The sequence below is a fragment of the Aptenodytes patagonicus genome, chromosome 1, assembly GCF_965638725.1.
Source record: "Aptenodytes patagonicus chromosome 1, bAptPat1.pri.cur, whole genome shotgun sequence".
Taxonomy (NCBI): Eukaryota; Metazoa; Chordata; class Aves; order Sphenisciformes; family Spheniscidae; genus Aptenodytes; species Aptenodytes patagonicus.
The window spans coordinates 217,960,227-217,987,077 of NC_134949.1; the positions used below are offsets into that span (position 1 = coordinate 217,960,227).

General features: G+C 39.1%; 1 protein-coding gene across 1 annotated transcript; it reads left to right on the forward strand.

Annotated features, from left to right (window-relative positions):
• Window positions 1-3,403: 3,403 nt before the first annotated feature.
• On the forward strand, window positions 3,404-23,446 carry CHORDC1 (cysteine and histidine rich domain containing 1). The gene is made up of 11 exons (XM_076328328.1): window positions 3,404-3,536; window positions 9,100-9,149; window positions 11,203-11,259; window positions 11,735-11,895; window positions 12,500-12,600; window positions 13,568-13,626; window positions 15,709-15,779; window positions 15,988-16,093; window positions 17,833-17,952; window positions 18,622-18,684; window positions 19,224-23,446. Exons 1-11 carry the CDS (start codon window positions 3,473-3,475, stop codon window positions 19,365-19,367), a joined length of 996 nt encoding a protein of 331 aa, XP_076184443.1. The 5' UTR covers window positions 3,404-3,472; the 3' UTR covers window positions 19,368-23,446.
• Window positions 23,447-26,851: the final 3,405 nt, after the last annotated feature.

Sequence of the window (26,851 nt, forward strand, 5' to 3'; positions counted from 1 at the left end):
ATATGTGTGTATATATACACATACATAAAACCAACAGATACCATACAAAACCAATCATCCTTTTAAAGCTTCCAGTGATGGAATAATAATAATAACCCCATCAATCACCACTACTCTTAAGACTGTGCATCTGATTTCTGGATTGCAGATGTGTAGCTTCCCTTTGCAGCCACTGATTTTTCCTATCCCTTTCTGTTAGCCTTGGTGACCCTGTATCAAAAATGGCAGTTTTCCACAGAATTATACAAACTATGATCAAGTCTTAACTTTCTCTAGAATTACTTCAAAATCCCCCTTGATCAGAGCATTTCTGACATTTCGTAATGATCTACGATCAGCAAAAAACCTGTGTTCTTACCATCAGTATGACTGGCACTGACAGAGTATTTCCCACCAACTTTTTAAGTCTATCCAAATGCATACATATATACAAGTCCAGAGCAGCAGGACATTCTCCTGTGTATGTCTGTTCATCGTAGAACACTGCTTCCATATTTTTTTTAAGTGTAGAACTTCTGATGTGAGAAAAATAGAGCACGTGTAAATTAAATAAAAAAGTTATATGAACACAAGTCTCTCACTATTTCTCAGATACAGTATCTCAGAACACCAAATACAAGATCCAGTTGTTAAAGATATCATAAAGTTCGTGTAACACTCTAGAAGACTTTGCAACTGAAAATAAAGGACAAAACTCATCAAAAATTATATATGTACTTTTAAAAGTTCTAGCGACCCTAAATCCAGTAACCAACCATTAGACAGTTATTCCGTATCATTCTGAATCTCAGTTAAAAACCAGAGGTTTCTACACAAAATACACAGGAATAAATGACACTTTATTACTATGCACACAAGATGATTATCTGAATCTTATTTGAACAAGTTACTCCCTAAATTTTCAAAACTGGGTTGAAAAATCTCCTACGCCTTCCTATCAAGCATGGAAACTGCCTTTCTGAAGCTACGCAGACCTCTGAGAGATGATTACTGTGTACTGTGAATCTGCAGTGTTTTGTGCGGGCAGAATATATGCGATTTCAAAAGACCCACTTAATTACAAACCCCTATTTGCTTGTACGCTGTTCTGTGAAACAACTCCATTTAACATCACGTACAAAGACGACAGATACAGCTCAGAAACCTTCAGAGAACCAATTATGTGTGTGTTAAAATTAACAACAAACTGAGTTTTCAGATTAGTTTTTCATTTTCTTTACAGTGATACACTACAGAATTTTGAACTATGAAACAAACACATTCTCGATGGGTTTGTTTCTGGAAGATCTAAAGGCATGTGTCCCTATCAGGGAGATAGTAATTACGTGTGGAATAGCACCACATGATACTTGGGAACTGTATGGATTTCGAATTTTATTTTTCTCCCCACAAGTTTTCTCTGTGAGTATCTGAACCAAACTCCATTACTAAGGTCATAGAAATGCTACCATTTAATCCAAAAATATCATGCTGGTAAAATAACACTTTTTGAATTTTTATACAAATATTCTCAGAACAGAAACTGCTGCTGCCTCTGCAGAGGCATAACTTGTTTGCATTGTACAAAGCCAAAAAACGTTGCTTCCTTCTAAAACATAAGTGTGCTTGCTCACTACGGATGAAATGCAACCAGTCAAAGGAATAGCACAAAACTTATTTTATGGATATAAATAAAACTTTTATTCTTGTGTGGTACTTTCACTCACAGCGAACAAGGTGAATTTCATGTTTTAAGAACAATTCTTGGCCCTACGAGAACAATGCAAATACACCTACTTTAATTATGCAAAGTTTCCATCAATCTTCTCCTTATAAAATAAGGTATCCAACAAACAGAAACAACTTAAATGCTTTCTATATGAAAAGGGAAGCATAAAACTTAATTATATCCTTACTTCTCTCCTTTCTTTCCAAACTGTTATCACCACATATATTTATATATTAAATGCTCCCGGTAAACAGCAAAAGAATGTTTTTTCTGCTTGAAACTAAGCAGCTTATCCTCCCAGTCTTACGATAGGCCTCAGTGGGAGCTTCAGATCAGAAGCAAGCACTTGGCATTTGATGGCTCAAGAAAATGTGTTTCTTGACCAAGAATATGTGTATCTTTATGTAAGATATACAGATAATGAAGAAAGTGGAGCGCCTCTTGCATAAACTTACAAGTTTGCAGAAGTTTAGGGCTACATTGGAAGCAGTCTCCCGATTATCCATTTTGGATCCTTAAACTCCCTTTAAAGAAGCACTTGTAGGGATCACTTAATCTGCTCATTCTATGAACATGTGCTTCAGGATTTGTTGTATGCTGTACAAACACCTAGGCATTTCTATTTTAAAAACTGCACAGTGAATATTTAATTAGAAGAAGTCAATTTGTATTTGCCTGCAGAAATGTAGATAGCTGTAATTATCATATACAACCTATTATAATACATCAAAGAAGTTGGCATACTTATAGAGGACACACAAATTGGTCAGTTGACAGGAGCATTCAAAGTAGCTTTCAGGGAACTGAGAGAACATTAAAAAAAAGAATCTTTTTCCTAGTCGTTTCTGATGTTATTATCTTTGTGCAAATGAGACAATCCTTTAACACATACACAAAAGTACTTTTTTTTAAATTAAACTCACATGTATCATAAACATTTACAAAGTAAGCATCCACAGTTTCCTAATTACAGTCTTTTTATTTAGCCAAATATTTTTTGAAGTGGCTTAGGCAACCTACATTCTCAGAAAAAAATTAAAAACCGGGCAGAGGGCGAGCATACCCCCACCACCCCTGCAACGGCACCGGTCACAGGCCGAGGTGCTCGCCGGCTCCTGACGACTCCAGACCGCAGAGGAGCGCAGCCGTTCAACGGCGTTTCCACAGTCCGCGTCGGGCAAGCTGTGGCCAGCCTCCCTCAGCACCGCCCGGGCCCAGCCGCCGGACGGGGCGCTGAGGCGGCCAGCCCGGCGCGACAGGGCCCTGGGGACGGGGAGCACCGCTGTGGGCCGGCGGCAGTCCGCCTCCTCTTGCTGCGGCTGAAGGGCTTTCCAGGGATACTTCACCCCGGCGCCAGCCTTGCCGCGGGGGTCAGCTCCCGCTCACGCCCGGCGCCATCCCCCCCCCCCGGCCCCGCCTCACTACGCGTGCGCACCGCGACGCGCTCGCTTCCCACCCGCCTCACCGTGCGCATGCGCCCCGCGGCGTCCTGCCAGCCGGCGCCTTCCTCGCCTTCCTCCTCTTCCTCCTCTCGCGCTCGCAACGGCTCCCGCGCTGGGCGGCGGCGCCTGCGCAGCCGCGGCTGCCCGCCCTCCCCTTACCCCGAAGCTTCGTGAAGATTCCGGAAGACTCCGGCCGGCTCTTTCCGCCGAGGGAGCCGCCCCGCCCCCGGCGCTGCCCGGCTTCCGGCCGCCGCCTCCCGCTCCACCGGGCTCCGCGCTCCCGAGCGGTGGGGCAGGAAGCGCCGCCGGCCGCTGCGCCGCCATGTCGTTGCTCTGCTACAACCGGGGCTGCGGCCAGCGCTTCGACCCCGAGACCAACACGGAGGGTGAGAGCGGCGGGGAAAGGCGGCGGAGGGGGAAGCGGGGCGCGGGGTGCCTCCCTCGTTGCACACGTCCCCCCCCAGCTTTCGGTTTGGGGGAGGTGGAGGGTTACGAGGGGTCTGCAGGGAGGGCCTGAGGTGCCCAGGGTGCCCACCACGTTCTACGTCCTCCCCGGTTGCTGGAGCCACGTCGCGGTGCGGAGCTGTCACACGGGCGGCTGGGGACGGTCAGCACTGAGGGGCAGGGAAAGCCCGGGCCGGCGGGGGTGTGCGTCCGTTCCTCTCGCCTTCGCCCGTCTGTTACTGCACGGTGCTGGTCCCGGCTCGGTTCTCCCCGGGGAAACTCGTGTTTTCATGTGGTGCTTTCTGTCGCTTTAGGGGTGGAGGGGTGGTCCGGCGTGGTGAAACGCTGCCGCAGGTTGCTCGGTTGCGGGCTTCGCGGCAGCTGGACAGCGAAACCTGCCCGGGCTGGAAGCTGTCCCTTCAGAGCGGAGGTGCGGGGCTGGCGGTGAGCCTGGCTCAAGGTTCTTCTATGATAATAAAACTGTTCATAGCAGTATGAGGGAAGAGAGGCGATAAGAAGCAGTTCTGTACGTTACCGTGATATATTCTAAAGGTGGAAGCTGGAGGCCTTGAGCAACAGACGTTTTTCTTTTGAGGGCCTCTGTGGGTGTTGCATACATAGAAGTTGTCTTATCAACTACTGGGTTTTTTTAATTATAGTATGTGGATTTGCAGCAGGTAATTAAATGTGTCTTATGATACATGTATGTCTGCTTTGCCAAGTCCTGTGAACTCATGTAGTGCTTCCTCGATGTATACTGGGAATCCGGTACTTGGTGAAACATCTTTAAAGCGCTGTAATTTTAGGTTTTATAGTTCCACAGGGGCTGCAGAAGGGTGATGTGAGTTCTCAGCAGGCTTGCCCTCAACTGGTTTGTAAAGTAACTCTGTTGGCTGAGTTTCTAGAATCGCCTCTTTGTGTTAGCTTCATTTTTAGTGACCCACAAGATTAGAAGTAGGCTAACATGTTCTAGCATGTGCATATTCTGTGATTAAGAACCACAGCATAAAGTGTGTTTATTTTTCTCAGCTAAGTATTTCCAGAGAGAGGGGCAGCATTTTGAGTAAGACTTGCTAATGTTAGTAACAGAAAAAGCAGGCACAGTTGTGGAAGGCTTCCATTTAGTGATCTCTCCACCTACCCCACCCCCTTTGCCCCAAAAGATAAAGCAGATAGGGCTTTTTATATTAAAAATTCTCATTGGGTCTTTGTGACCTGTTCTCACTATTAAAATAACAAAAGTTCTTTACCATGCGTTCCTACGTCTACGATCAAAGTTGTAGTAGACCCGATCTGGTTGGCATGGCCCTGTGCTAACTGTGTGGTGCTTGGATTGGGGAAACCAGCTTCTTGAGATGAAGTTTGTTTCGGTAAATGACTGGAACATTTGCTGGAATTACTGTGTCCTAGGCTCCAAGCAGTTCTAAAGGTAAACTTAGTTATTCACGGACCACTTCAGAAAACCAAGTTTGACATTATCTGCGGAAGTAGAGTGATGATAACTTTTGGCATCCCTAAAGTTCACCAAGGTCAATGGGGTGATTACTACTTAGGCATCTAAATCCATATTTATCTGTCTATAGCTGTCAAGTTCAAATGTTTGCTTGTGTTTCAGAACTGTGTGGGGATTTAATTCTAAAATATTGTGGGGATTAAGGCTATTACATGTGTTATACAAACACCAAAATACTTATCCCTTTAATAATGAAGTTTTGCATTGACATAATCTAATAGTTAAGCTTAGGATCAATATATTAATAGGAATTTTTAAAAATTAAAATAGGTAGAAAATAAGGCCTGCTGGCCTCAAGCAGCATTGGATCTTTCAGGTTTTTGTCTACGTTCAGCCTGCAATATAGATATTTCCATAGTGATGATTGATGTAAGAGGCCATTAATCTTCTCTTTAGAACCAGATGGCTGAAATAATATATGCATGTATTTTCTGTAGAAACTCTAATTGTTTCCAAACTATGAGCAAGTGACAACTGGCTGACATGAAGGACTGTATGCCTCTTAAAAAGAGGCAGAAAAAACAGCCTGAGGGAAGGCATTAAAGGTATGTCTACAGTTGTGACTGAGTACACAGTTATGAATTCATCCATGGCATGCCTGGCAAGGTACAGATTTCACATGCATTTTAGATATGTTAAGTACTAGTTAATCCATACTGTTGAGACTTGTACAGCATCTGGCATAGAAAGTAGAACTTAACTTCAAAAGTGGTAGTAGGTTTTTAATTTTTTTTTTTTACCTGTGAATGGCTATATGACCATTTCTAACCCATTTCAAGGCCAGGCCAAATTTTGCTGCTAAAACAGTGGTATGAGGTAGTACATGCTCACTTTGGTTTAGGTTTGAAAGCAGTGCTGCTTAATGACAGTTGTAAAGGTGGTGTGCACAAACAGAGGGAAAGTATATATGTTTTATGTGTTTGTCTCAATTTCTTCATTGTACTGTGAGATTTTTTGGTTTAGGCTATAATTTGAATCTTAATGCGGTTTAATTTGGTCCGTTGCCAGAGCAGAAGCACGTACTTTTTCGTGCTTGTTTATACACTTTTTCCTTAGATCAAACTTAGTGATGTTGCACCTGCAGGATAAACATGATCACAGACCTGATGAAAACTTACTTTATATATTTCTGAGGTGGAGTGAGTGAGATGGAGTTGCAAGAAACGGTAGCCTAGATTATTTTGAGTCTGCGTGCCCAAAGTCAGCTTTCTTTAACCTTGTCTGGTCCCCACAGTTCAAGCTCTGTTCCCATGAAGTGCACCTTCTGATCTTCTGTCTTCCCCACAGCTTTCTGTTTCTCAGGCTGAGCCTTTCTCTGTGAACTACTTATAAGCTTGCCATGCCATGTTTGTCCTGTTTTCTATGTTTTTTTCCAACACTGTGAGAAGAAGTCCAGTAGAATTAGCTTCCTAGCTTCAGCAACCACTTGAAGGCATGAACTTCCCCAAGGTGTTGAATGAGGTCTGTCAGGTTTAATGACCTTCCATTGCTTTGGGGCTGTAAAGCATAGCTTGCAAAGTATTGGAGTGTTTCCACAAGATAGCAGGTCACTTTGCAAGTTGTATACAGACAGATGTCTCATGTCCTCAAGAATTCAACACAATCCCATTGTAAATACCTCGAAGTTTGGATAACCCGTACCATTTTCTGCTTTCACATATAACTAAAAGACTAATAAAGTGTTTCAATGAATAAGCAAGGATGCAGCAGTAAGTTAACAGCAGACAGCAGTGTGTGCATTGTGAGAGTGGGATTGGTTTGGGTATGAAATCAGCATTAAAAAAAAGAACCCACCAAACAACCTGAAAATTTGTGGTGCTTGCATCACCAAAAATGATCTGAGGGTGAGAGAAAATGCTTTGTTTTGAAAAACTTTCTTTGTCCTGGTTAAGGAAAGGTAGGTATTAAAAGCAGTGGAGAGTGACTTGATTTTTTTGCAGTGAAAAATGTAGAATAGCAACCAAAGGCTGGAAGTGAACTCTGACAAATCAGAAATAGACATGCTTCTAACTGCTCAGGTGATTCTTAATGTGTACTAAATTGCCATTTTTCCCCACCTAGTCTGAGATGGGATGTTTTATGGATGTAAACTTTAATCAGGTAAGAGTTGTTGGGCTCAGTATGAGTGAAAATGAGGGACATTTTACTATCCTCTGGTACGCAGAATGGTCAGACTGCTCAGTGGACAAGTCCCACTGCCTCTTTTTCAGGTACTGCACAACTCCTTGTCTCAGCATTTTCTCTTGTGGAACATGAATGGCCCTCATGAGAGAGCCACAGAGTGTGGGCTGTCATTTGCTCCATGATGTACTTTCTGCAGAGAGGGCTTCAGGAAGCAAGGAAAAAAGATAGGACTTGGCCAGATGGACAAATAGATGCTTGTCTGTGTCTGACTTGCAAGCTGGAGGATAGCTGTCCTTGAGTTAATTGATCGTGAGATGGTTTTGGTCTCTAAAAATGTTGCACTGACTAACAGCACCTCCCTCATTTAAACACACATGCTTGTGAGGGATTAGAAATATTAATTTACGTCTTCCGATTCAGAAATAATCTTTGCTGCAAACAGAGCTTAGTTTTACTACCATGATGCTTACGATGACATACTTTTGTACTTTTGGAAAAGAATAACCTAAATTTTTACTCTTATTTGATTTAGCAGTGAAGTCCTGGGCTCTTTATACAAATTTTCTTTTTTATTTTCCTGTGAGGTTTACATTTACAAAAGCATATGTTTTTCATCCTGAAACTGAAGGAGTTGATAGAAGTTCATGGATATGTATGTAAGTCCAGCTGAAGGACTAATGTCCCAAAATACGTGCCTTTTGAGTTAAAGTGGGAACTGTTATCTCAAAGCAACATGTCTGTCAGACTATATTAGTGCCTTAGACTTAGGCACTGAATATAAAACTAAAGAAAATGATACTAAGGAAGATTTCTTAAAAATCTACATATTTATAAAAAATGAAAACAACAAAGTTATTTGTCTTCAAGCCCATTTAATATCCGTAGGTAGATTACTAATGAAGTTATTTATCACTTTTCTCTTTTGCCTCTTATTATGTGAATTGTGATATTTTTCACTCTTCTGTTTTACGGAGACTTATTATAAAAATTGTTACTGTTTGTGTCACTTTTAATTTTAGCTGTTTCTAACAACAACAAAATTTTTGCTTTAAAGGCTGAAAGAGAGCTAGTGTTTCCCATCGCTTTTAGTCAGGTCATTAAAATATTATCCATGCAGTATATGTCAAAGTTATATAATCAGAGCAATTATATTACACTTGGAAAAAACAAATCTGTTAAGTAAAAAAGGAACCGTTGCTACATAAAAAGCTGTAGTGTTGATAAACATCTGTAAATATAAACAGTTCAGTTAATGGAAGTCATGTTTCAGTGTAGTGTTTGTACAGAACCTATTAATTATTAATAGTATTGACATGTCTGAATTGTGTATGTGGAAGACTGGCCTTTGGGTTCAAGTCCTTAAGTGACCTAGGATACCATAGTGAAAAAAGAACAAGCTAATTATCATGGATAAAATAAAGAACTCAAGTTTTGTGTTAAGAGAATTTTTTAACAGAGTGCTTCTAGGTAGAAAGCCTTGATCGGGTGCAAATAGATGTATTTGATGCTGTAAACCAATATTTCATGGCTGTCAGTGGTCATAGGGGTGAATTATTGATGAAGGCAAGGGATGGTCCATAGAAAATTTACTTGCTGCATATGGAGTAGAAGTTTGTCTTAGATGCCTGCTTTCTGGTTTGTGTTGTATAATAAAGAAGAAAATATCTGGATTATTTTGGTTTAATATATGCACTCAAAAAGCTTGTTCTGTGGAGTCTGTATTTTCCTTCATAATTACATGCACTTGGGGAAGTGGGACAGCTCATAGCATACGTGAATTGCAAGTGTGAAATTTTTGCTGGGTTTGTGATCAGATGAATAAGGATTCTTGGTATGCCTGAATATTAATAATAGTCATTTTCTTCTAGATTCATGCACATATCATCCAGGTGTGCCAGTCTTTCATGATGCTCTCAAAGTAAGTATGCAACTAGCTTCTTAAGACTTATCTTTTTTCCATATATGTAAAACAGTATGCTTGTTTTCCTTTTTCATCCCAAATCTGTCAGTTGTAGAAACTGATGCCCAGCCTATCATGTTTGAGCAACCCCATGAAATTAGAAAAGCACACTTACTCAAACCTGAAGAAGAAGTTAAAAACTGTACTCATATGGTCTAAATGCCACGCAAGTCTGTATGACATGTTTCCTATTGATTGACTTTAGATGTCTCAACAGTTTAATTCGGTTCTCTGAATAGGCCTTTGGAGACATTGAGAGGTGTCATACTCTTTCAGTTAATCAACCTGCTTGGAATTCAAACCAGCTGCTTGTGGCCTTATGTGGCTAGTGAACTAATACGTATGTGACATTTGCCTACTATAAAAAATAATTGTGTTCTGTTAATCTGACAAATTAGTATGTTGATTAAGTTGGGACTGGTTGCTCATGCCTCTGATGCAGCTGTGCAGGATTCTTGTGCTACATCTTCAATAGTGAATTAAATATACCTGTGGCTGGTGTCCAGTGCTTAAGCCCACTGCATAGCCCATATTCATTATGTTAAACTGTTTTCCTACTTCAGGATCTACTGGATGCATCCAAAGTGCCTACAGGGAATTACCTGAGACAAAACTGCCAAAATAGTACTGGAAATCATTCTAACAATTTAATAGTGTATGGCCAGAAATGTGGTCTCCAGGAATGGAGCCTGGCACTGTTTACTGTATTAATACAGATGTAGCTGAAGTGACCTTTCTTAGGACACCAAACTGCTATTTAACCGAGCTTTGGGGCAAGCATTTTTTCTTGGTATTTAGGAACTGCTCCTACTGGCAGTGCGTCTCATCCCTGTCCCATAATGTGGTGTCTTTTAGGCTCATGGAAGCTTGCGCGTATGTGCTGGGTAGCGTGTTTTGTGTGAGCTATTGCTCCTGTTGCAGTACGTGACTCCGGAATCAGCCACAGTGTGCTACTTGCAAATTAGGACGGATGCTGTTAGATCAAATACGATACAGTTACTTCAACTATGGCAATTTGTTTTGTACAAAATTATAGTTGTATTCATAACACAGCATCTAAAACTTCTACCTAGTTATAAAGACAGAAATTATACAGTTACCTCAAAAGATTGTGTTTACTCCCTCTTTCTCTTACATACACAACGTTTTTAAAACAAGTACTACTTTCCCTCCTCTCCTTATCCTATCTCTTGGCTTAATTAAAAATTTATCATAATTTTGTATGGGCAGTTTTCTTCCTGTTATGAATTCTAGATAGTCTAAGTGGGCAGGGTGAACCTTTTGTCTCCTTGACTGTGGAAAAAGTTAATATTTTGAGGGTATTTTAGAACCACTTACCTAAAACCCATTGTGCCACACTGCTTAAGCTCTCAAAGCAGTGGTGCATTTTAGTCAAACTGTTGCCTTTAATAGGGTTCTTCAAGTTGTAAGATACATTATTCACAGTGGCAAGATAATTTTCTCTAAAATTGGATTTCTGGTTTATATAATAAAAAGTGCTCTTATTGATATAGTTGGATAGATGGCTATGCAAGGCAGATCTCCAGCTTTGTGGTGGGAAATAAGCAGCTGAAAGACTTGACTAGTGCTCAAGGAAAGAAAAAATCCTCATCATTTTAGGAAAGGGGCCTGTATGTTATGTCACAGGTGAACCTAGTCTCAGGTATAGTATTTGTTTGTTTTGCTTACGTGTTACTTTATGATGCAAAGTAACATTTCTGTTTTCTGTCCTACAGAGTTGGCACCTAACTTGTCATGGAAATACTGCCTCATGTTCACCAAACTATCTGATTAAGACAGCATGAGTGAACTTAAATGGCAGCTGTAGCAGGTTTCTATGGCTTTTAAAAATGCACGTGATGACAATATTGTCCAAAGAAGGGAAGAAAATAATCTCTAATCATGATGTGCCACATCTTATAAAGGAATATAATTAGTCGTTTGCTTTTTATAAGCTGTTGCCAAGTAAAGTAGTCATGCTTGTTTTGTTTTTATTCCAAAATGTTTATAGGGTTGGTCATGTTGTAAGAGAAGAACAACAGACTTTTCTGACTTCTTAAGCATTGTGGTATGTACTCATGATTATTTACAATTTTTATGCTTGTCAAATGACAGTGGTAAATATTAAATGGTACATGTGCTCACGTTTAAAATTTGCGTACTTCTGTTAAAACTGTCTTAATCTTGCATGCACTATTTTTCTTGATACAATGTTGAAGTCGAGTCTCATTTTCAAGCTTTAACGGTTATAATTAGTTCTATCAAAACGTATTTAGACACTTGTTAATAATGAAGGAAGGTGAATATTTTTTGTTACTTTGCTTGATTACGCAAAGTACGCATTTTTCTTTAACGTATGTCCAAATGAAGATACTTCCCACTTTAGTTGTAAGATTTCCTTTGCAGCCAATGTTTAGAGTGGGTTTAAAGGAGAAGATGGGGCTGAAGAAATAAATCGAGAAAACTTGTTGCAGTTTTTGATAATTTTTAATTGTGCACAGAAACTACACTGCATATATATAAACATATGCTTTCCATAATAGGGCTGTACAAAGGGTCTCCATAACAGTGAGAAACCTCCTGAACCTGTTAAACCAGAAGTCAAAACTACCTCTGAACGAAAGGAGCTAGCTGAACTGAAACCCAAATTTCAAGAACACATAATTCAGGCACCAAAACCATTGGAAACAATTAAAAGGCCAAGGTATAGTATGCGAAACTAAGTTTTGCCAGATTTGTGGTCAGTTGGCCAAGTTAAAGCTCGTTTGGTTATTCAGTGTTACACATCTCATACAGTGTAAAAATTCCCAAATTAACTTCAGAAGAGCTTGGGTTTGGTAGCAGTGATGATGTTATCTTAAGCTTCAAAATGAGATAAAAGAATTCTGGTTGGGAGAAGATACTTCTGATCCAGAAGTACTGGATCTCTCAGCATTTAGCTTCACAGGAAACAAAAATTGCAGTCTAAAGCCTCGTAGCTTAGAACACCACTAGCAGTTGTGTTTAGTGTTTTACAGTCATAAAAAATAATTTTAGGGTGCTTGTATTTAGATTCCTTAATCTCTCTGATTTATTTTTGTTGTTGTATTTAGGATTTCCTGTTGGAAGTCCAAGACTGCCTTCTAAATTTCTAGTCTGTTTTTCCATAAACAGTAAGAATTGGCATTTACAAATCTAGTTTGTTTGCTTGTTGTTGTAAGGGAGGTTAGAAAGGAAGAGCCTTATAGCAAGATTAAAAGTTACTATTTTGTTGTCTTTTTTAAATTACTTTTCATGAAGCTGACATGAATACATGGACGTTTTTTTAGCCCAGATGAGCCAATGACAAATTTGCAGCTGAAAGTGTCAGCTTCCTTGAAGCAAGCACTAGATAAACTGAAACTGTCATCAGAAAATGAAGAGAAAAAAGGTAAGGAGGTTAAGTAGGTATATACGCTAATTGTCACACAAATAAATGAAATGCTATTCTGTTGTTGTTTCTGAAGTAATTATTTCATGTAATTATGTTCTTGTTCTTAATAGTCTGGGAAATACCTTCCAGTCTAGGGAATGATAATCAAAATTGAAATGTGAACAATGTGGAGACTTGGTTGTTAGGAGCAGTATGTTCCCGTTAAAATTAGTTGAACTGCCTATTTTGTGAGATTTTCTGGTTAGAATGGACATGATGGGAACATCCATTTCTGAATGTATGACTTCAAGAGTTTCCCAAGCAATGAACTCTACTCCTATGTTATTGCAAACATGATGTCATATCAAGCCTTTCATAAACTGATTAAATTCCTCTGAAGTCTAGTTGGCTCTCCTTCGTCTGTTTTTCCTCTTTTTTTTTTTTTTTTTTTTTCTTCCCACAGTTTATTTGGAATTTGGTTCCAGAACTACACTGCTCCTTAAGAAATACTTTCTAATTTCAACCTACGTTTGTGGCTATTTTATACTCTTATTCTTGTGTCAAAACTGTCATTTAGCTCTTCTTTCTATTTGGTATCCAAATTCTTTCCTTGGGTGTATTTATAGACAGCAGTTGGAGCCTTTTACATTCTTACTTTTACAAAACCAAACAACATGAGTGATTGTTCTCTTCCCCTATGATTGTAATAATCCTCTTCATCATTTTTTTTTGCCCCACTTAAAACCATGTAAAGTTGTAGAACCTAGAATCTGATGCATAGGTAATACAGCTTTTGGAATGTTTGCATAACTTCTGTTTCTTTGTACCTTTCTGGCAGATGTAAGTGCCAGGCAGAAAATAGACAGCTTGAGAGTTTCTTTTTCCTAATCTACTCCTTAGCTCGTTTTAATTCTCAATAAAAGCAAAATATTTAGTACATTGTACAATTCAGTTGCTATTTTCTGTAATACGATTCTGTTTACAGAGGAAGACAGCGATGAAATCAAGATTGGGACGGCATGTAAAAATGCAGGTTGTTCAAAAGTAAGTGGTTCAGTTCCACTCTTAAACCCAGCTGCTAAACTATTAAGTGCGCAGTTTTGTTTTCCTTTCTTGGGTGTGTTTTTGTGTGCCACAAATTGATTTGGAAATGGCACAAAGTCCACCAGGCTTAACGAATGCACATTTGATAACATACTTCAGTATGGACAGATGTGGGCTGTTTTGTACTGTGGATGCAGTAAGTCTAAGATTACTTTTTTTAAGCCTGTCCTGAACTTCTAATTAGTAAGCTTGCCAAACCCACGATACTGACGTGCTTCAACTTAAAATGTTGAAAATAATATTGGTGAGAGGTGGCTTACTGTTAACACTTGAATTGCTCTTGATAATCTGGGTATAGGTCAGAAGCATCTGCAGATCTTACCAGTTAATGCCTCCTGCCAGAAGAATCATAGAATCATTAAGGTTGGAAAAGACCTCTGAGATCATTGAGTCCAACCGTCAACCCAACACCACCATGCCCACTAAACCATGTCCCTAAGCGCCTCATCTACACGTCTTTTAAATACTTCCAGGGATGGTGACTCAACCACTTCCCTGGGCAGCCGGTTCCAATGTTTAACCACTCTTTCAGTAAAGAAATTTTTCCTCACGTCCAATCTAAACCTCCCCTGGTGCAACTTGAGGCCATTTCCTCTTGTCCCATCACTTGTTACTTGGGAGAAGAGGCCAACACCCACCTCCCTACAACCTCCTTTCAGGGAGTTGGAGAGAGCGATGAGGTCTCCCCTCAGCCTCCTCTTCTCCAGGCTAAACCACCCCAGTTCCCTCAGCCGCTCCTCATCAGACTTCTTCTTCAGACCCCTCACCAGCCTCGTTGCCCTTCTCTGGACACGCTCCAGCACCTCGACGTCCTTCTTGGAGTGAGGGGCCCAAAACTGAACACAGTATTCGAGGTGCGGCCTCACCAGGGCCGAGTACAGGGGCACGATCACTTCCCTACTCCTGCTGGCCACACTAGTTCTGATACAGGCCAGGATGCCATTGGCCTTCTTGGCCACCTGGGCACACTGCCGGCTCATGTTCAGCCGGCTGTCAACCAGCACCCCCAGGTCCTTTTCCAACAGGCAGCTTTCCAGCCACTCTTCCCCAAGCCTGTAGCGCTGCATGGGGTTGTTGTGACCCAAGTGCAGGACCCAGCACTTGGCCTTGTTGAACCTCATACAGTTGGCCTTGGCCCATCGATCCAGCCTGTCCAGGTCCCTCTGCAGAGCCTTCCTACCCTTGAGCAGATCAACACTCCCGCCCAACTTGCTGTCGTCTGCAAACTGACTGAGGGTGCACTCGATCCCCTCATCCAGATCATTGATAAAGATATTGAACAAGACTGGCCCCAAAACTGAGCCCTGGGGAACACCGTTCGTGACTGGCCGCCAGCTGGATTTAACTCCATTCACCAAGAATCCACAAAGAAGATGTTTTAATACTTCTAGCACCAAAATTAGTCTTTATATTACATGGTCACTTAAACTGCAAGGTTTTTTACATTGACACCCTTGTGTTGTACAGAATGGGATAGTAGAATTTAAATAGGTATTTCGTTGGACATCTGACAGATTTTGCATTTTCTACTGAAACTGGTAGGAGAAGAATTTATAGCAGTCTCTTGTTTGCGTTAGGAAGAACTGATATGATATTGAGTGGCAGAGTTGTATATTGTTTTAGTTCCTTTTCAGAATCCATGTGTTTATGAATGATAAATTTAATTTATTTTGCAGTTAAGTACTTCTTTTCTCTGAATATTCAGAGTATTTTTAAAGATGGATATCTTTGAGGATCTAAAGTGACCTTTATGAGCATAGATGATGTCATCCTTGATGTACTCCATTGAACTAATACAAAGTATAGCTTGTTAGAAGGAGTGCCAGGGAACCTTTTGTGAATGAAGGTTGAATGGTTATTTTGAAAAGCTAGGACAAGCCATTAGATTTAGATTATTTATGCAAAAGCTTTGTAGTACTTCGTTCAATGTTTCTCTTGTGGGTTGTGTTTTGTTTTGTTCTGTTCTTTCCTTTAGTCCACATCCTGTAACAGTAATACACTTTAAATGCTTTGTTTTACTAGACATACGAAGGACCACACAGCACAGAAGAAGTATGTATATACCATTCTGGTGTACCTATATTTCATGAAGGGTTAGTATTCAGCTAACTTCAATTTTTTTAATTAGTCTATTATGTGTTCCTGCTTTCTTTGTACATGTTGCCTTGTTTTCATTCCGTATTTCTTCTTCAGTCAAAAATGGCAATGTTAACAGTAATATTGCATAAAGGAAAGATCTTAAGTACACACAGTAAATAGTGTCCTAAATACTGTTTTTTAATTACTTTGCAAACTTTCAAGGATGAAGTATTGGAGCTGTTGTAAAAGAAAAACATCTGACTTCAATACATTTTTAGCTCAAGAAGGCTGCACAACAGGAACACATGTATGGACTAAAAAGGATGCAGTAAGTAGCATTAACGTTGCATTCTGTAGCTGGCTGTTCTGAATTTCGAATACTCAAATGTAGTTAGTAGCTTCATCGAGTTATTACTGTGGTCAAGCTGTTACAGATCACTACCTCTGAAATAACATGGAGGATATTATGCACAGCATGACAACAGAGAAATGGATTTTAAAGTAATCTGTGGTAGAAGTTTACTTGTAATAGAGTACAACCTTTCATTTTAGTGATACATATAGTATCACTATTTTATAGTAAACGTGTTTTTTGCAAACTCAGGGGAAAAAAAATAGCAGTCTTCTGCTTTGTGAGTTAAGGAAGTCTGTGGTATTCCATATAGAATATATGGAATTCTATATAGAATATATTCCGTATATTCCTTTAAAATAAGATGATTAGAAGTCTTTCCTCCCCCAAAGACCGTGAAGCGAGCAGCCGTACATGTTCTGTAGTAAAATAACTGTACTTCCAGTTTCATTCACGGTAGTTGAGTTGTTGTTTAGGTAGGGATGGCAGGGCAGGTAAGGACGATGAGGTTCCATGGGTGGGGATGGAAGGGTCTCTTTCTATCTAATCTGGATTCTGTTTACATGTCTGAATATTTTTCTGGTCTGAATCTAATGCAGTGTTTTGGTTTGGCTACCAGTATAACAAATACAGAGAGAGCATCTGTTTAGTTTGTAGGTATTTCATTGCAAGGTTGGGAACAAACTGCAGAATTACAAGGTGAAAAATATTTCCATTCAAGGTTTAAAAAGGTTCTTAGAGAATATTACAGAATGTAATAATGGAATTGAACACTTCAAAAACTTTAGCTGGTCACATGTTGGATGCAGGTGGACACAAAATTCTCGTTACGAATATATTGTCTATTGCTGAGGCAAAATGGGTTTGATACTGCAAACATCAGTAACATTTAACAGAAGGAAATAAAGGTATATTATAGAAAGTATAGTTCTGTTACCTCATTCTGTAACAATTACTTCACAAGTCCTTTACTTCCTTTAAGTCATGGAATTCTCCTGGCTTTGAAGATTTATGTTTGTGTTTAAGAAGTATTTTCTAATACAGAAAGGAGGGATTAAAAAAAAAAAAAGCTGAAGTTGTGAGCCTAAAGCAGGAGAGTATTCTTGTAAAGAATTTACCCAGATGTTAAGAAACTATGTGTGTATTAAATGTGTCTATATTGGGATAATGGGCTTCTAGCTAACGGGGTTTTTGACTTTACCTTTTTGCTGTTATTTTGGGTTTTTTAACTGTTTATTTTTCCTGCATCAGAGAACAGAGGGTAATATTCAATAATTTTTTGCAGTAATATGAAAGGTTCTTGGAGTCATGGCTTTGTTTTTCTTTGATCGGTTCCTTTCTACTACCTGCTGGATAACTGTAGTCTTGGAAAGGAAGTTAATCCAACAAGTAACATATTTTTTTTGGTTGTTTTGTTTTTTATTTTTATTTTTTATTTTTTTCTATCACAATGTCCCAGTTTCTTACTGTCGTCTCTGTCGTAAAGCATTGGTTTTCTCACTTCTAATGTTTGTCAGGGACCAGTAGCTGAAATACTTAGTAAAAAAAAGATGTAAGTGGAGTCTTGCAATCTCCTGTGAACATGCAATATAGTCCTTTATTAGCTGTGCTTATTGGCTATTAAAATAGTCCTGGGCTTTTATCCTCATTAATCTTGTAAAAATACTCCTGAATGCAATTTTAAGTCTTTTTTTTGTAACTTTTTCCTTATATAGGGAAAGAAGGTAGTTCCATGCAGGCATGATTGGCACCAGACTGGAGGAGAAGTGACTATTTCTGTATATGCTAAAAACTCTGTTCCTGATTTGAGCTATGTAGAAGCAAATAGCACAATGGTGAGTATCTACCTTAAGCTGTAATTCTGTTTTTAATTCTTACAGCAGCTTGAAGTTAGGTAAATCTGGCTTCTGCTTTATTTACAAGGCAGAGGTAGAATAGCATAAGAATCTTATTCAGTAATGACTTTTTCTTGGCATTTCTGTTTGTTCAAGTATGCGTAGCATTTTTTTTCTCTTCTGTTTGGACATCTGTACTTTAATGTTTTTTGGTGTTTTTTTTTTTAAAGCTGCAATATAATATGTCAAAAAAATCTTTAATTCTACTTCCGCAATTAAAACCTGAGTGTGATGGATTTGCATCACCATATGTGTAAATAATTATAGATTCATAATTTCACTGTATTTGGCTTAATGTAATTTAATATAGTTCTTCACGGTATGCAGTTTCACAGCTACTAATGTTAAACAAGTGTTAAAACGCTTCTCTGATGTCTTAATCACACATTTGGAGAAAATGATACAGCTTCCAGGATGTATATATGGCCACTATTGACTATGGTACTGTATCAGAATCTATTAGAATAGATTTTCACTTCTATGTCTGAGGGACAATTTGATCACTTTGCTTATTGTAGAATCTGAGTCCTAATGTGATATATTTTGCTTAAACATGCTTGTGTATGTTTTATTAGCCTGACAAAATGTTCTGTTCTTTTTCCTGTTAAGTTAAATATCCATATTGTATTTGAAGGAGAAAAGGAATTTCATCGCAGTGTGAAATTATGGGGAGTAAGTATAAGAATAATTTTTCTATTTAAAAAAAAAAAAAAAAAAAAAAAAACCACAACAAAACAGAAACCCTCAGCTTCCTGTCTTTCAAAACAGTTTGGTTTTCCTCGTTATTCTGTTTATTGAAAGAAATTCAGTTGCATATCATTCAATAATCTACACTTTAATCTGAATCTAATGCCCCAAGTGATCAGGTATGATGTCATAGTTGATGCTGCTTTGAGCAGAAGGTGACCTTCTGAGGTCATTCCTGTCCCGGTTTGTCCTAAGATCCCAACACTGCAATAGTGGTGTTGCAGAAACCCTTGACACTATGTAGTCGCATGCTTATGTATGTGTTAGACCAATGTATATGTTACACAGGCATATGTTCATGGCTTGGGAATGGGAGAGGGTTGACTTTTCCAGGTAACAGAGGGAACACCATCTACCTAAACATCTACTGAAATTTAGTGATAAGATACTCTTCCTAACTTAATTCCCAAATATCTAGCAGTCTGTTTCTTAAATTGAAGTGTGAAATATGTTTTTTGTTCTAGGTAATCGATGTAAAGAGGAGTTACGTGAACATGACAGCTACAAAGATTGAGCTTACTATGAGAAAAGCAGAGCCCCTATTATGGGCAAGTCTTGAATTACCTGTATCCAACACGCAACAAAAAAAAGAGAATTCAGATCAATAATGATTCCAAGAGACGAGTTACTTCCCATTATGAAGTGGTGACTTGCTACTGTAATCAAATATTTAACTTTTATATCGATTCATTTTTTTTTATGCTAGATCATATGTTCCATTCTACAAAGAAATTTGATGTACAGTAAATGGAGGTGTAAACGTGAAGGGTAACAGCTATTTCTGCTCTTGCTCCCATGAGTATATTTATTGTAGTTGGAGTGTCTCCATAGGGATTTAGAGTAGAAGAGCTATTGCCCTTTGCTTACAGCCTTACCTACCATGCACTGACTAGCCAAATAGAGGTGTTCTCAGTCCACTGTGAGTGTTAATTTTTCAAGTGTTCAGTTTAGACTGGATCTACTGGGTAGCACGTGTTAAATTCGGCACTGTTCGTTATGGCACATACAGTAACACAGATACAAAAATCTGAGTTCATGAAGTGATTAACATCCAATTCTACATCTAGAATAAAAAGGTACGTAAACATAAATATGGAAGAACACTTGCAGACTTGCATTTTTGTCTTTGAAACTAAGGTTTGTTTCAATACCTGTTGGCTGTGGAGGGATGGAATAAAAGGTATTTTGCTAAGGTTTTCAGTACTTGCTGATTCTTTTGCTGTCTTTCATGTGTAAAAGTAGGAGATCAGATTAAAATAAAAACAAAGTTGGCAAGAGGGGATTTTTTTTTTTTTAGTCCTGTACATTTGGTATTTGAGTTGTTAAATATAAAAGTGAATGGACGGTGAAATGGCTGATTAACTTTAACATCTCAGCTGTGGACAATATACAAACAGCAGACTATTGTAAAATTACCAAGGTGCTGTATATATTTGATAGTCATTAGAATGTGTTTTCTGCCCTGTTCTGCAACACTCAAAATTATGAATCTTTTTTCAAAGTAGTTGGATATGTGTAGTAGGAGAAGCCAGTACACACTGTAGGTGTCTGAGGAAAATTATTTCCATGTAGATATGCATAGTTCTTGTTTCTGAGGATGATAGTCTAAGAACTAAATTTATCTACAGGAGAAATCTTAGGAGAAACAAACCACAAGCTTTAAAATGTCTGTCTCAAATCATAATTATACCTTTGAATTAAAATATTTTAAAAATATTATTTCTTTTGAACAGCATAAGTAAAACACTGTGATTAGAAATCAAGATCTTATTTTTGGTTTCAGTTCTCCATCAGTAAAGATTTGTGGCTGAAAACAGGATAGTTTTCAAGATGATACTTTTGTCCAAGCAGCAATACATGCAGTAACGTTGCTTTCTTTTTCTGCTTGAAATAGTTTCTTAATTTGGGGTTGCAGCTGAGAGAAAAACAATGTTTTCGTATGTAAGTCATGCAAAATGTACACCATTATTTACTGTGCCAAAACTTTATATATGTAAACAAGCAGTCCTGTGGACTGTTGAAATGTGTGGATGCTCATCTACCTACCTTGGCAGATCTGGAATAACGCCAGGAGAAACGCAGAACACAGTAAAGCCTTTCTGAAGTTAAATAGGGGCTTCTAAGAATCTTACTGTTTTCCAACAGGTATGATTGGACTTGAGCTTGGAGTTCTGTCTCTAGCAGTACTTGAAACCCTACTTCATGCTTAAAGTAGTAGGAAATACATTACCAAAGAAACCATCCCCAAACACCAAGAAAGTAACACAAGTGCTGTATATATGAAATTTGTTTTGGTGCTTCTTTACCTTCATTTCAAGATCCTGTTTCCTCATTGACTTGGAGGGAGTGTGGTTGCTTACTCCCTTGGGCCCCTATTGAAAGTTCCAGCTCTTAAGGTCTGCCTAAAAGATTCTGTTAACCTCTAATAATGCCGCCTTTGTTTTTTTCTTTTTAAATAAATTTGAATATGTTAGGTGCTGTGAAGTGATAGGGTACAAGCTTACAAAAATGTGTGCCTGCAAATGGTCCCCTAAAAATGGAACAGATGTTCCCTGATGTGTTCTGAACCAACAAGTGGAGCTCTTACTAGTATAATACTGAGAACAATCACTTCAGTGGATGAAGAATTCTAGATAGCTGTAGCTACTAGCGTGCCATCTGTGCTTTTTGTATGCAGAACTCTGAACTTGGACAGCAAAATGAGCAGTGTTTGAATGCCAGGATAAAGTTCTTATTTAACAAGCAAGTTCAAACGTGTCTGTCCATATGGATATATAAATACCCTACATATCTTACGTGCTCCACCTTTTTTAACATACTTTCACTTTATTTGCATCCTCACGTGCAGTAGGTTTACATCATGTAAAATCCATTTTAAAGAACTACAAGGGAAATGGAGTTTCTTGGGAAAACAGAATTTCTGGTTTTAAGCAAGTCATATTCTCCCTTAGTATTCTAAATACTAAATGGAGAGAAATGTGGATGCATGGACCTTCTGCTGTTAATGCTGCAGGCTTTGGGACCCCGTAACTATTTGTTACGCTCTTTCAAGCTACACTCTGCTGGTAGCTGAGTCAATGTGTCCATAAGTAGAAGAAAGCTCCTGTAAACATGGTCCTCAGTTTTGCATTTGCTTTTTATTCATTCCTCCTACTCTCTTCCTGTTGTTCATACGTTCAGCACAAAATTAAAGATACTTCAGGAGTTCCATAATGACTTTCCCCATCAGTGGCAATAAAACCACTTTTAAAATTCATCCGTTTAAAAATGTAAGCAAATAAAAGAAAGCCCAGCTTTGATCAGGTAAGAAGGTATAGGTTTTACAAATAATAGCCTAGTTTTCTATGGCCTGCGACGCTTTCAAAATAAAGGGATAAACTTTCAGATGGTATAGGCTGCTGTAAGTCTCTTGTTTAACTGCATTAATTCTTAGCAGCTTTGTGTAACCATATGTCTGCATCCATCATCGAGCTGCAAAAGCTGTATCACTTCCTGAATTTGAGCGTTTTGAGCAGTTGCTCAGAACAGGCTTCAACACACCAATGTTTGATCCCGGTGTTTCATGAAATGACAGCTTGACGTGGATAGCGGTAGCTGATGCTTCGATGGGATCTTGGTTTGGCTGTAGCTTTTATTAGTAAATGTGGAGAGAAGGTGAAACCAGCTGTAGAGTACCAAACCAATCACAATACTTTCTGAAAAGCAAGATTTGAAAACTAAGCTAAGTGATTTTTGATCACATAGGCTTTCACCTGTCTAATAGTAGTGAAACGGAATTGCAAACCTGTATGTATTGGAATACTGGCTGTTAAATTTACCCTTTTTTTTTCATGTTTTCAGAAGTTGTGCTGTACCTAAGAAGTTGGTTGACTTGGTACAGCCTAGCTATATTTTTATAATTAATGAGTCTTTGAAAGCTGTAGTGTTGCAGTGCGGGTTTCCATGTTCCACATGTAGGCAGCGTATTACGTGTCTCAGAACTGACTGTTCAGGTGCATTTCCTTCACAATCCCTTTTTAATATGAAAAATCTCATGGGTATACAAGTTTGTGACAGAAATCTTAATCTTTTCCCTCATGTATAAGCCCATTTTCCTACCTAGCATTACATACCATATCTGTAACAATATTTCTTGGAGGAGTTGGAATTTATTTTTAATGTTAATATACTGTTAAGCACTGGGCTGTTCAGCTACTCTGACTCTTATGTGGCACTGATGTAATGACAAATCTTCCATTGGACGATCTTCTGGAACGTGTACACTATCAAGTCACCATTTCAGTAGTTTAGGGACTAGTTTTACTAGGAATTTTGCCTTGAAAAAGAAATCTACTTATTCTACGGGACGATGCATTTTTTGCTTGCATTCTTTAAACATGGCATGAATATTGGTTAAATACTGTACCTGTTAATCATTGGTCTTTCCCTATTGCTGCTAAAATTCTTTTTATCTCCGTTCAGGAACGAGACCCTTTTTAAAGTCATGAGTTACGTGTCTGGAACACTGTTTTAAGGCGGTAATTTTGCCATTGTAAGAGTCTTGAATTGCAGTTGAAGGGGGGAGATGTCTTTTTGCATGGTTGTTCGGTTCTGCACATTCACAAAACTTACACGCAGAAATTAATCTCATGTCTTCATGCTCCATTTTTTTTCCAAATGTATTCAATAAAATTCTTATTACACGCTGGTTGTGTTTGGGTTTTTTTTTTTTTACTTCTTTTGTTACGGGAGAGAACTTCCCTTTGGATTTGCAACACGGTTGTTGAAATAAAATGTAAGTGGGCATTTTCCACAGGTCGGCCTATATATGAGGGAAACTGTGGCAAAGGGTTTTTCCCCACCCCTTGGTTTCTTTCTTTGCCTGTTGCTTTTTAGCGCAACAGCCCAGTCAAGATAGGCGAGTTCTGCAGCAGTTTGAGTAAGGGTGGCTACTCAGGTGGGGGCCTGCCTCATCCACGGAAATTGTTCTGTCCAAGAATTTCGAGCTGTCACAAACTTACTGGAACCAGCATAATTCCAAATACAACGTTTGGGCTGTTTCTAAGAATGCTGGAGATATTCTAGCTCTGCTGCTTTTTTTCAGTTTTCTTGGTTTCTTGGGAAAAGGAAGAAGACACCTGTCAAACCTCTGGCGTTCCCACAATGGAGAGAAAAAGGATTCACTTCTTGGGGCCTAGAATTTTCTGTGGTAAGAAAAACGTGGTGTTTTGTCAAAGTTTGGGTAGGTATTTTAACCAAAGATAACCAAGATACCGTCACAGACATTACAAACTAATCCACAGTTACTGTGCCAAATGATTGTTAGTCAAGCAAATGCAGTTTCTCTTGAGTTTGTCTGCAAAGTGCAGGGTAGGTGTTCGGGAGATAGGATGTCAGCAGAAAGGGGGATGGGCGGGCAGAGGGTACGGCCCTTAAGACTTCTCCGTAGGCAGCACAGATTTCAACCCGTGTTCACAAAGTCAATGGTTTTCTGTTCAGCTTCTGAACGTTTTCTTTTCCTGACACAACGTTGGCATGAACAGGAATGAAGAACTACCGTACGCGACCACTGTCAACTACGCATTTGTAGTCAGTCCTGTGAGCCTAAAAGGAAAGGGGCTGTGGGAGCAGGCACCTGTAATCCGGAGGTACGTGAAATGCGTCAATGTGTCTGTCTTTAGCTTAGTCGATCAACCCATGTGATGACTGATTCCAGCCATCCAGAAAGTGTGCAGGTTTTTTTGCAGCCGCTGCACTTCTGTGTGAGAAGGAAGCATCCTCTTGAATAAAAATTTTTTTGTTACCTGCCGGAAACAAGTATTTGAAAAATTAGTTCCTTGTTAAATATTAATAAAAGCTGCATTGCAACAAAAGTCATTCAAAGCTGGCTGGAGGCAGAGCTGTTGCCTTACAACCATCTATGAAATATTTTTAGTCCACAAACCTTGTTCTCTGAAATGTGTTTTAAATTTATGATAAATATCGATACTGCGATATTACTGCTGAATTCAGTGCTTGGGAGAAAACTAACCTAATGTGCTTCTAGCCTAATACGCTTAACCTAATTTGTTCTTCCTTTTGAAAATCAGACCCGTGTATAAGAGGCAGAGTTGATACTGTGCGCTTCTAGACCCCAAGGGTCTTATTTTTTTTTTTTCTTTTTTTAAGGGAATGCCTTGTAATCGTTACATTGTTGTATACATAAACATTAACCCAAACTTTAAATGTTCTGCCTTCATCCGTGGAAGCAGTTAACATTTGGAGTGTCTACTCATGAACAAAACCTACAACAAAAGCGTTCAGCTCCGAATTATTCTTTAATTGTAGCTCTGCAAATCGGAAGCCTGTCAGCACTTCTGGTACAAGCTTTATTTCGATGGATTTATAACTTAAATGGGATGCCTGTGCTTTCTAAGAGCAGTTAACAGCTGTAAAGAAGATAAAGCTGGTAAAATGAATGGAGAATCTTAAAATGTGGTTGAAAATAAATTTTTAAGAGAAAGGTTTTCACATGTTTGTAAAAAAAATGTTCATGGAAAACATGCTAAGACTGAAGGTTAATACAAAGCAACAACTCCAACTGTGAATGAGCCAAAGCACTGGAACTGTTCAAATCAGAGTGTTTTATGATTTTTTTCCCCATCTCTTTATAAAGGTTCACCGTGTTGCTATGTGAGCACAGTGGCATTGTTCAGCATTTCTTCTTTTGCTGTTATTTCTCCTCAACAGTATTTTACTTTAGAACGCAGACAATTAGGTTTATTGCACTTATTATCGAACCGTTCCATTGATGCACGTTGCCTGAAGACTGCGGTGTGGTTGGGACCTGTACAATGAAAAGTGGCCAAAAACTGCAACGTGGTTGAGTGGCAGTACCGAAATGCAGAGCGCACAATTCTTAAGCTAAAGCATGTATCATTTTAAGGAGGTTTTGCCTTTCACAGTTTTATTATATAACGCACATATGGTTTATCTTAAACTGTCCCATGGGGGTACTTAAGTAAACATAACTTTTCAGGGTATATTGCAATCTGCAGTGTCGTACGTCCTCATTTTCCCCCCATACACTGTAGGTATTCTTCACTGAAACTGTAAGTATAGTTGTCTGCAGAACGAGCAGTAGCCGTGAGAGAGCCGATGGATTTTGCCAAAGCTGCTCCGTATTCTGGTAATTACGTTTTAGTACAAAACAGAGTATAATACTGCCCGAGAGGCAAGCGCTGAGTCCTGCAGTTAGACTCTGAATCCTACACAAATGTCTAGTCCTCGGGCAGGTTATCATTTATCAGACTGCAGATGACAAGAATGATTGATATTTGCAAAACCAAAGTCAAATCAGGCTGAATTATGTGAACTGGGATGGTTTCAAAATGTAGGAAGAAAAGCTCAGTCCATTCCATCCGTGTTTCAGATTTGCCAGGACTAGATACTAAGTAAGTATGCGACTATGTAGCTGTCCTCAACGATTGCTCTTTCAAAAACTTGGACCTCCCCCAAGTAGTCCCTGAGTGCCCATCTCTGCTGGCAGCTCGATAAATACAGTATTGCCACGGCTAGTAGCAGGCCACAAGCTTTGTTCCAGCTCTGCGGGGTCTCAGGACTTGCCAGGCTTGTGTTGTCTGAACTTCTCTTCGCCTGCCTGGAGCTTTGTTTTAGCTTGTTTGGCTGTTACAAGTTTTCTCGTGACCGGGTGGTTATTGCCTTGTTTGTTTTACCTTGGTTTCTCCTTTTGTAGCTGTATGGTATAACCGTATTTTTTATACAGATACTAGTGACGAGCAATTTATCTGTGTAGAACAATGTATTTATGATTCTAGCATCACGTTGCAGAGGAATACAAGCCTGATAAAAGCAGGGGCCTTGAAAGCTGGGGCATGGGATGTGGTGTAGAGTACCATGGGCATGGGACGGGTAGAGAAGGGGCACAGGGTATTGGAGACCCCGGGAAGATAAACAGCTCATGATCATTTTAACTGCTTTGTTATTGAAAGGTTTGTCTGTGATAGCATTCTTTGTTTTTTCTTTTTCGGTAATAAATAGAGACTAAACATTCTTTGATCACACAGTTAAGATTTTAAGTATACTGACAATGGACTTGTCTTTACTTATAAAG